This window comes from Mastomys coucha, unplaced genomic scaffold (genome assembly GCF_008632895.1).
Source record: "Mastomys coucha isolate ucsf_1 unplaced genomic scaffold, UCSF_Mcou_1 pScaffold13, whole genome shotgun sequence".
NCBI lineage: Eukaryota > Metazoa > Chordata > Mammalia > Rodentia > Muridae > Mastomys > Mastomys coucha.
This window is the reverse complement of record NW_022196895.1, coordinates 40,100,535-40,110,716: the sequence shown is the minus strand read 5'-3', so window position 1 is coordinate 40,110,716 and position 10,182 is coordinate 40,100,535. Positions and strand designations below refer to the sequence as shown.

Genomic DNA, 10,182 nt, shown 5'->3' with positions numbered 1-10,182 from the left:
AGGGGAAACTGGGAATGGAGAAATTTACATGTAAATAAAGAAAATATCTAATAATAAAAAAAATATGTTAGGACCATAAATTTAAGTAAAATATTTATAAAATAATTCTCATTTGCTTTGGTTTTTGTTTTTGTTTAAAATTTCTTTTCTCAATTTACAAATCCTGACATGTTCTTGGCTTCTCTATCTTCTCACCTCTCTCTTTGTTACCTCCCAAGTTCATACAATTGCTATCTATAGTCTTGACACACATTTTCTTCTGTCATCTGTGTATTTAGTGCATTCTGTCACCCAGAGAAACACTCAAAGTTCATGGCAGGAACATCCATCCTAAGCAGGGGTTCAGGGATGGATTTTAACTGTCCTACCCTCCCCAAAGCATTTATGTTTTTCTTGTTCATCTTCTCACTCTGTTCCTCAGTTCTATTCTGATTTTTAAACTCAGTTTACACATTCCCCAACTGCACCTCCACACAACTATTGCCCCAATCCATTCAATGCTATCAAAAACCCTGTGTTTGGGGTGGGCTGCATGTGATTGCTCTTGTCTTCAGTAAGATAAAATAGCTCTGCAATGTCTTCAGTATGAAAACAATTTCTACATCTTTTCCTGCAGGTACAGCAAGCATTAAGTCCTGGGCATTTTTGTTATTCCTTTATAGTAGCTATAAGAAAGGTCATCAAAACTTTGTAATTTGAGGGTAAGTTATATCATTTTCCAGTTCTGGAGATTGAATTCAGAGGCACATATGTGTTAAGCATGAAAAGTGTTACTCAACACAGTTCTTTAAAATTTGTTGCATTATAAACATTATCTTAATATATGTATTGAGATATAATATTAAGATTATATGTATTAAAAAACTAAAAATTTGTCATTTTTTGAGAAATTCATAACCTGTGCTAGAACTTATATTTAAAAAATATATTAAAATATGGAATACAAAACACATTAGTAACCCTCACCTAAGAAGAGATCAAAAAGGGCAACTGATGTAACCATACATATAATTTCTTAAGAAAAAGGAAAGTATAGTTATTTCTATTTTACAAGAGACTCAAACACCTTAAGCATGGTATAGAAATATAAAAATTCATTAATAAGATATGTTTTTAAAATTTGACTATACACCATTTGATCATAGCATACTACCATTGTTTTACAGGGCATGAATGTAAACATTTATAATATTTTTAGACTGACAGTATCTTTGTATTCTAAACCTTTTTCAACCCCCTATTCTTGCTTCTTCCAACCACAAGTCTTCCACTCTTGTTATAGCCAGTAACCATTTTATACATGTAGATCTATGTTTCTGAAATTACTTTTGATTCGGATACAGCATCACCTCATTACCCACATACTAAAATTCTTTCTGGAAAGAAAGTTGTCAGCTGTATCTTTCTTACCTGAGAACACAACCAGGAACAGGAATGGAAGAACCATTAAGCTCTCCATAACAGAGCCAGTAGATTCACACTTGGCTGTTGGGTAGCTTAAGTGTCACTCTTCTGTAGCTCCTCTTTAAATAAACCATGCTCACCACCACCATGTTATATATTTGAAAAACTCCCCACCCTTATTGCTAAACACTATTACTGTCTTGAAAAATTACACAGTAAACTTTCACAAACGAAGGTGTTTCTGAATTTGAGCTTCACACGCCAACTCCTGCAAATATCCAAACTTTAATATGCGTCTATCAGATTATCTTCTCCCAGGATGAGGATGATGAGACATACCCGGGGAGAGGATGAATTCACTGTTCAGTTCTTTGTTGTTAGGGGGTGGCTTATTGTCAGTTGGTGTTGCTATTCACTCTACAGGTTTATATGTCCGTGACAGCGACCTTCAAGGCATTTTCCCTCAGCTGAATTATATACCTATAACTTACCTCAAATTATATATTAAAAACAAGTAAAATGCATCAAGTATTGGTCATTAGTAAGTTATGAATGCATGCAGTGGAGAATGATGACATGTAATGTGTTTTTATGAGTTAGCAAGGGACAATAGTGTTCATGTTGGAGGAATAACATTATATTGTGGCCTTTTCTTCTCAAGTTACGACTGCAGACAGAAACTCACGTGAAAATTACCTTGTATCTTGGGGTAATTCTAACCAAACAAGTGAAAGATCTGTATGACAAGAACTTCAAGCCTATCAAGAATGAAATCAAAGAACACCACGGAAAATGGAGAGTTCTCCCATGCTCATGGATTAGTAGGATTAACATAGTAAAAGTGGCCATCCTATCAAAAGCAATCTACAAATTCAACACAATACCCATCAAAATTTCAACACAATTCTTCACAGACATGGAAAGAGCAATTATCAATTTCATATGGAAAAACAAAAAAACCCAGGATAGCAAAAACCATTCTTAACAATAAAAGAATTTCTGGGTGAATCACCTTCCCTGATCTCTTGCTATACTATAGAGCAATAGTGATAAAAATTGCATGGTATTGGTACAGAGACAGACAGGTCGATCAATGGAATAGATTGAAGACCCAGAAATGGAACCACACACTTATGGGCACTTGACCTTTGACAAAGAAACCAGAAATATGCAATGGAAAAAAAAGAAAGCATCTTCCATTAGCATCCAATACCTGTAGGTCAGGATGCTACAATGAGAGTTAAAATCACCTGAGTTTTCTTTTGAGGTCCCAGAGTTTGCTTCAACACCACTTTGTTTGGAGGTGTTGCTGCTTGCACTGGGACACTTCTTGGGATAGCTATGCTCCATTTCATGCTAGGGGATTTTGTGATGAGTTTCCCTCAATGTTTCAGATAACAAGTATTTATTTCACTTTTAATATGAGAATTATTTCACTATTAGAATCTCTACCATTTTTACATTTCTTTACACTTAGAATTAAGGTAAAAATTTAGATTTGAACTGGCTCAGAAAATGATCACCACATGAACACGTTGAGGAGAATGTGTATTGCATGTCTTCAAGTGAGAAGATACACCAATACTTTTCCTTGTATAGCCATTACACTTGAGTGAGAATAGCCACAGCAAAGGAGACAAGACTGAATTGGCTTTGTCTGTTTCTCTCTTTTTTAGCTATACCATCTTATCTGAGGTTTTATTTATCCTGTCTCCTCTTCTCCCACCTCTTATTTCTAAAATCATGATAAGAAGTCATGATTGCACTTCTCTTGGTACTTAGCTGTGCCTTTTAAAATTTATTATTCTATCCTAAATTTTGCTTTATTTCTCCATCTATAAAATGAGCTAGAGTTAAGATTAAAGTAGATTTATTATAGAGGTAGAGGAATAGAAAATACAATTTCTTGCCACCAATAATCATTTTGTAGGGGGATGTAAAACACAATTCCTTGCCACCAATAATCATTTTGTAGGGGGATATAAAACACAATTCCTTGCCACCAATTATCATTTTGAATGTTAATTGCATGGACTGACTTATATTAATTTAATGATTTGGTCACACTAGGAATCCACCTTCATGTATGCACAATCCTGTTCAGTGAGTGAAATGGGGCAAAGCTAGAGCCAGAGGAAACAATGCTTGCTGCTGCTGAATCTATGCTACTCATAGCATTTGCCTGGCTGTTAGAAAAGTACTTTGCTTGGGAAAAAACCAAAATATGTTTTCTGTAATTTACTGTTCAAGGTTTCTGCTGTGGGCTGTCCATGTCTAGATTACTTGATTTACTATCAAGCCATTGCCACACACCCAAAAACAGAGAAGTTATGGACTCTTTAATAATTTTCTTTTTCTTTTAAATTTTTACTCATGTGTGTTCTTCCTCAGGGAGGGAAATAAACACATCTTCAGCTTAGTCCTTGTGACTGTAAGTTTGAACACAATTTGAAGAGTTTGAACACAGAAGAATAAAATAAAAAGAAAAGTACTCCATTATATTCCTTAGATTATTCTGACAGACATTATGTTTAGCTGAGGTCAGCCAGATAGATGGAACCCTTAGTTTTGTCTTTGAAGTTAATTCATATTTTATGAGAAACACAATTTCTGGTAAATTTAGAATCATGTTGCTCAAGTTGTCAGAGAAAGGCTCATCAGTTAGGTTTTTTGTTTGTTTGTTTGTTTTTGGTTTTGGCTTTTCAAGACAGGGTTTCTCTGTATAGCCCTGGCTGTCATGGAACTCACTCTGTAGACCAGGCTGGCCTTGAACTCAGAAATCCACCTGCCTCTACCTCCCAAGTGCTGGGATTAAAGGTGTGTCCCACCACTGCCTGGCCAAGTTAGTTAACCAGTCTCATTAACTACTTTATAATATCTAGAAAAGCTAAAAGGTATTCACTAAATAATTCTTCTGTAACTTAAGGACCTTTGTCATTCCTTATTTGATTCATCGATTAATAAATTTGCATAATTTCCCATTTCACACAAGGTATAGTTTCAGTACGCTGAGCTTTGAAAAGGAAGATAAATACCTTGCTTCAATATCTTCTTTGTTGTGTTCATCCATTCTTCAGTCATTACATAAAGTTTAAATGCAAATTGAAATTTGGTTGCATTCAATTTCATCATGATTTATTGGGGTTATACATTTGTCTGGCACAGACCCATGTTGCCCTAATGTGAGCCATTGCTATTTTGTTGACATAGGTATCAGAGAAATGTAGACACATGATTGTGCTGACTTCATTTTAGGTGAACCCACATGAAATGAGTAGATACCAATAAAATACAAAATAGAGTATAATTAAATAGTCACGAAGTAAGTTGGTTTTAATAGACATTTATTGACTTATTCCCAAGCCTGCTCTGATGTAAAGATATTTTGGTGTATAAGTCTTCAAATTCTAGGGATACCAAATGAATTTTGGTATTTTTCTAAGCCCTCAATTAACCTCCATTTACTTCCCCTTTAAGAAAAACACTTATTTTGGCTTTATTATCATCTTCATAATTATGAGAAATTAAATCATACAATTATTAGTTGGTTCTTTTGTGACTTGTTACTTAAGACTTGATTCTAGTCATATTCCATATAACATCTACTCATATTAGATTTGTATTTTGAAGAAAGAACATCATTTTTTAATAGCACCACAAAGATCAGCATCAACACACCCTTGTATGTCTCTTTATTCTTCTACAGAATCCAAGTCCATTTCTTCCTTCCTTCAATTTGAGATGTTGGCACTTTCTTTGGAATAAGAGGCAGTGAGAGTAGAGGAATGATAGGTTTGTGTCTAAGCTTTATAAGGCCAAGAAGTACTAGATGAAATGAAATATGCTAAACCATAAGCTAAAATAGCAATCATATGACTAAAGCCATCCTGAAACCAGGTTGAACTCCTCATTATGACAATAGCATATGGAGAGAAAGAGCCATTTCCAGTAAATCATGCATTCAAAAGCAACAGAAATGTGAGGAAGTGAATGAATGATTGTTGTAAGCCACTAAGCTTCATGTGCCATTGACTGACTGTCTACATTGGACCAAGATCACATTATAGATGTACAACCAGTATTTACAGTGCTGATTTTTATTTAATTTTTTGAGAATTTTATACCTGAGCACTAGATCTCTATCACTCATTATATACTCATTAGAATGTTATTTATGTGTAAAGGAAAATTAAATAATAAAATTTGGAAGTAAATGATGGAACTTGAAAAATTAATGTAACTCAGGCCTAGGAAGACAAATGCTAAATTCTCACTCTCTCTCTCTCTCTCTCTCTCTCTCTCTCTCTCTCTCTCTCTCTGTGTGTGTGTGTCTCTCCCTCTGTCTCTGTCTCTCTCTGTCTCTCTCTGTCTCTCTCTGTCTCTCTCTGTCTCTTGTGAGGAAGAGAATAATACTAGCTCAATTGTCTTGTTTTGTGCTTCTATCTTGGAGAACAGAATGAAGGGAATCTTATGGGCAGTACCATGATCTGTGAGTGGCATATGGTACATGATGTCACACTGATAAAGCTAGAGATAAGTAATATGGAGGCTTCAACTGTTCCAGAACATACTAAGAAGTAACAAGTATTTTGTCCATCTTTTATTGATTTCTGACCTCAATACTTGAGTGGAAACATTATACAACTCAAAATTCTCCTTAGAAAAAAAACAACTATTCCAACATATTGTGTCAGGTACATATGTTTACTTCACGGTTTCCTATTTTACTTCCATCAGACCCTCTGCATAGCTACTGAAGAACTGTACACTGCTAGGGCAGTTCTGGGTCTGGTAAGTGTGATAGTAGCCTACTTAGTTTTCAAATTTCTCCGTTCATATTGAAGAGTGTAACAGTCTACCTAAGTTAATTAATTAGATGTGCTTCCATTACATGAAACAACGCATTGCTGTTACTGGTATAGCTTTATTGAAGTTTTGTTTTATGCATGCTAATAGGTGGGAAGCACATTGCTGTGGAAACTGGGTAATAGGGAACACATGCCTTAGTGTAAAAAGCAAACCAAAGGTGCACCCGGCATTGTGATGTTAGAGGAGTCAGCATTTCCCTTCATGTTTGAAACCAAGTTTTCCCAAACTTCTCTCCCTGAAAGAAAAGATAAGGTGTTCAGACATGAAATGCAGTCGAAATGGATTCATTCTATACTAAGTCAAGTAGGCAAAGACCGGTTTTCTAGGTTTCAGATTGGGTGATAATAATAATCATTAATTTCATTAATAAACTGCTCATGGGCACCTTCTCCACTGGACCCAACCAAGAACATCATGCTATTAGCAGCATGCATTTGCTTACGTGGCTATTTGGCAGAATTCACAGCGGTTTTGGTATGTTTTTCCATCAGTGCCACACACTGGTTTATGGATCTTTGGGCATGATTTTCCATCCGGGGCCAATGTCTTCTCATAGTTGCTGCAAAAAGCCTGTCAGTTAAATAAAGTATTTTTACCTCATTTTGTATGGAATGGAAAAATAGCCTTACATACTTCAAAATTCCTTCAAGAACATTAATTTTTAATTATACAAAATGTATGTTAAAAAGAACAACCTCCCTAAAATTTCAGTACTTCTTGTTGGCAGCTTATTGTCTTCCTTTCACCTGTTCTCTTGGTCTATGTGTACAGGCACTGCTCATGTGCCTGTGAACAATACTAAAGTGAACAAGCGCTGCACATTTCTGCTTTTTTTGCTTACATTTCTGCACGATTGAGTACGTTCTCCTAGCAGTATGTTCTGCCGCATAATACTGTCCCAGAAATGTGACACGGTTCATCTCACTGATACACTTTTGTACACTTTGAAATCTTTTTTTAATTCAATTCAGCAAAATATCCAGTAACCAATAATGTATTTATTGGATTAGTGCTACATAGGAGCTCTGGATGTCAAATGCTTGGTGGTATACCCAACAGGGATAATTATCTCCTAGGACAAGAGAGGCGTATTCACAGAAGCGTGTGTACACAGTACTAAGATCCACAGGGTCTTTGCATGCTGGTTTGTCTGAGATAGATGCTGTCTGTGATGATCTCTTCATTATCTCTATCTCTAGCTCTACCTCTCTATATATTATCTTAAGTTGTCAAAATTCGTGGCACACACCTAGAGGCAAGTGGATCTCCATGATTTTGAAGCCAGCCTGGTCTACATAGAGAGTTCCAGAGTAGCTAGAAATACTTAGTAGACCTTACCTCAAAACTTACATTAATTTGAAAAAATATGCTAGTTATCCCACAATGTACTATTATTACAGGGGCTTGAGCTGGGCATATATTCATACTGAGGAACTGGGACATCTGTCTGTCTGAAGAAAGTAAGAAGTAACATCCCAAATTTTGCCTTATTGTTTACAAAAGCGCATCTGCAGTAATGATTTTGTTGGTGTGGAAAACGTGTCATGCTTTCATACAACCTTCTCCGAAAGCTTACTCTGGGAGCTCCGAAGGCATCTGTGGAAGAGCCACAGTCCTTTGGTTGGTAAAGGGCACCACTGTGGTGTGGCTTGCTTGGGACCGAAAGATGAGAGTTACATACATACCTGAAAGCCTCCTTGGCTCACAGCACCTACAGTGAAAGAATAGATAGTGAGAATGTAGTCATTTCTGGGTTCAGCTAACCACAATGGTCTCCTGCTGCATCTGTTTTGCTTTGTGGATAGATAACTACATGGAGACTCACAGTTTATTAACCACATGGGATGCTGAGAGGCAGGCTGCAGTACCCATGTCTGGGACAACATTAGTTTCACTATTCTTGTAGACAATATTGCTCTCAATGTATTTGCCCTTTGTGTACTTTTATGCATTTATGTTTTCCAGTTCATGAGTTATCTCGTAATACGCCTTTGAAGGTAAGTTTTAGAGCTTTTCTTTGTTGAACAGGTGTATATTTACTAGAAAGGAATATAAAATCATCGATTTAAAAGCTTTTGATGAAGGGATAGTGATATAACAAAGAATACAAAGACATTTTAAACAATTGCGATATGAATCAATGTCATTTATCACATTTCCATTAAGCATATCTCCCTTCTACTGTGGTAATTATACATTTAAGTGCTATGTTAAATCTTATATATATCCACTCATACAGCAACCCTATTTTTAAAGCTGCAGAGGATTGTTCATAATTATGTATCCTTATAACTCCAGTACGCAAGTGTGGAAGCAGGTAGATCACTGAAACGTCAGTGGAAATCCTGGTCTACCTGTCACTTGCCAGACCAACAAGCCCTGCATAGTTAGACCCCTTCTCAAGAAAACAAAACATAATAAACCCAAACCAAAATAACAACAAAAAAACCAATTTAAAAAAAAAATCAAAACCAGACAACAATAACAGCAAAACCAATCAACTAACGAGCTAAGGAAACTGATTGTCTAGACAAGTATCTGGGTAAGCGTTAATACTCATATGCTATAAAAGGCAGAGTTAAGAGCACAATCTAGACTTGATAGATTCTAAAGCTCTGACTGTACTTTTTGTTGAAGGAAGCATCAATGCACAAGTGTCCTGTGCACCATTAACATAAGTTCAAATATCAGGCAGAGCACCGGATGGCTTGTTCAATATGAGCAAGGAGCTGGGTTGGAGTAGAAGAAGGAGCATTGGAGACAAGTCTTGGAATGCCAGCCCTGGGCTCCTTCTACTCCCCCTACATCACCCCAAGCTTTGTTTTCTCTCTCTCCCTACCCTTGCTGCTTTCCCTTTCCCTCCCCCAATTATCTCTTTACTTGGTTTACAATGGGCGCCTCAGAGTTTTATGGGCATCTCTAAAGAATGCCTACAGTTAAAGCCCATTCAATAAGAATTTTTTAAAGAGGAGACTTTAGAAGATGTTCTCGTTTCTAAAACAAAGTTTCCCTAAAGTCTGGAGCACAATTCTAACTGTGTGCCTCCCGTGGTGGCCCACAGGCAGCCATGCAAACGGCCTACAACTCCTATATTAGACAGTGGGTGGCCAGGAGCTCTAAAACCAGTCTTCTAGTCCTATAGAGCATGAAGCTGATTTTGGAGTTGAATAAAAGTGATTGAAGCAGAGCACTGTAGTACAAATTAAAGTAGCTCGTTTGTATACTAAAATTCCAGAGAAATGAAAGGGGTTGGCGCATCCTTCATCATTGTTCTCATCATCATAAAAAGCAACATCATAAATCAGCCGCTGACATTAGCCAGCCTGGTCCAGAAGTCCACTACATAGTTTTTCACTCACCTACAGAGAGTAACAAACAGGCCAGGCTGATCAAAAGCAGAAAGGCACCTGCTGGCTTCATGTCGCTGAGAACCTTGAGGTCTGAGAACACAGAAATGTTAAGGGTGTTCAACACGCAGGATGTTGTTCTCTGGCCGGTATTTATAAGTGGATCTATATGTCTGAATCCGAGTACCTATACATTTGTCACTCTGCTACAACCTCCACCCCTATTATGCAATTGACTTCTCTAAAGAATAGACACTAGACACCAAAGAAACTCATTTCAGGCCCTTTACAATCAAGAACAATAGTAAAAAAAAAAAAACCTGATGTTTAGACATAATTAAGTTTGTTATAAATAGCACATCCCAAATTTCTCCTGTGCACCAGACAGTGATAATTGCAATCAAATTCTTACTGGCAACTTACACACTTTGAACTTGTATGTAATAGAGCCTTAGGGCCACAAAGCTAATAACTGTAACCTGAAATACAGTCTGAATAATTTGTGTATAATATTAATAGGGTTTGGCACCACAACTATGAGGAAATGAAATGTTTAGGTAAG

At 36.6% G+C, this 10,182-nt stretch overlaps 2 protein-coding genes across 2 annotated transcripts in view; both read right to left on the bottom strand.

Annotated features, from left to right (window-relative positions):
• The window catches only part of Marcol (MARCO like), a 6,788-nt gene extending 5,341 nt beyond the window's left edge, over nt 1–1,447 (bottom strand). The window contains exon 1 of the mRNA XM_031366238.1: nt 1,411–1,447. Coding sequence (XP_031222098.1) covers nt 1,411–1,447 — 37 coding nt within the window. The remainder of the gene's footprint in view (nt 1–1,410) is intronic.
• A 4,548-nt stretch (nt 1,448–5,995) lies between these two features.
• Nucleotides 5,996–9,936, bottom strand: LOC116087618 (serine protease inhibitor Kazal-type 12). The gene is made up of 4 exons (XM_031366298.1): nt 9,633–9,936; nt 7,959–7,984; nt 6,716–6,843; nt 5,996–6,508 (listed from the first exon to the last, which is right to left on the bottom strand). The coding sequence occupies exons 1-4, from the start codon at nt 9,691–9,693 to the stop codon at nt 6,460–6,462; spliced, it is 264 nt and encodes an 87-aa protein (XP_031222158.1). The 5' UTR covers nt 9,694–9,936; the 3' UTR covers nt 5,996–6,459.
• Between the last annotated feature and the right edge of the window lie 246 nt (nt 9,937–10,182).

Coding starts and splice junctions, on each gene's coding strand:
- LOC116087618 (XM_031366298.1), bottom strand. CDS start 9,693: ATGAAGCCAGCAGGTGCCTTTCTGCTTTTGATCAGCCTGGCCTGTTTG. Junction 7,985..9,632: donor CTGTTTGTTACTCTCTGTAG/GTGAGTGAAAAA, acceptor CTTTCACTGTAG/GTGCTGTGAGCCAAGGAGGC. Junction 6,844..7,958: donor TGAGCCAAGGAGGCTTTCAG/GTATGTATGTAA, acceptor TTTAACTGACAG/GCTTTTTGCAGCAACTATGA.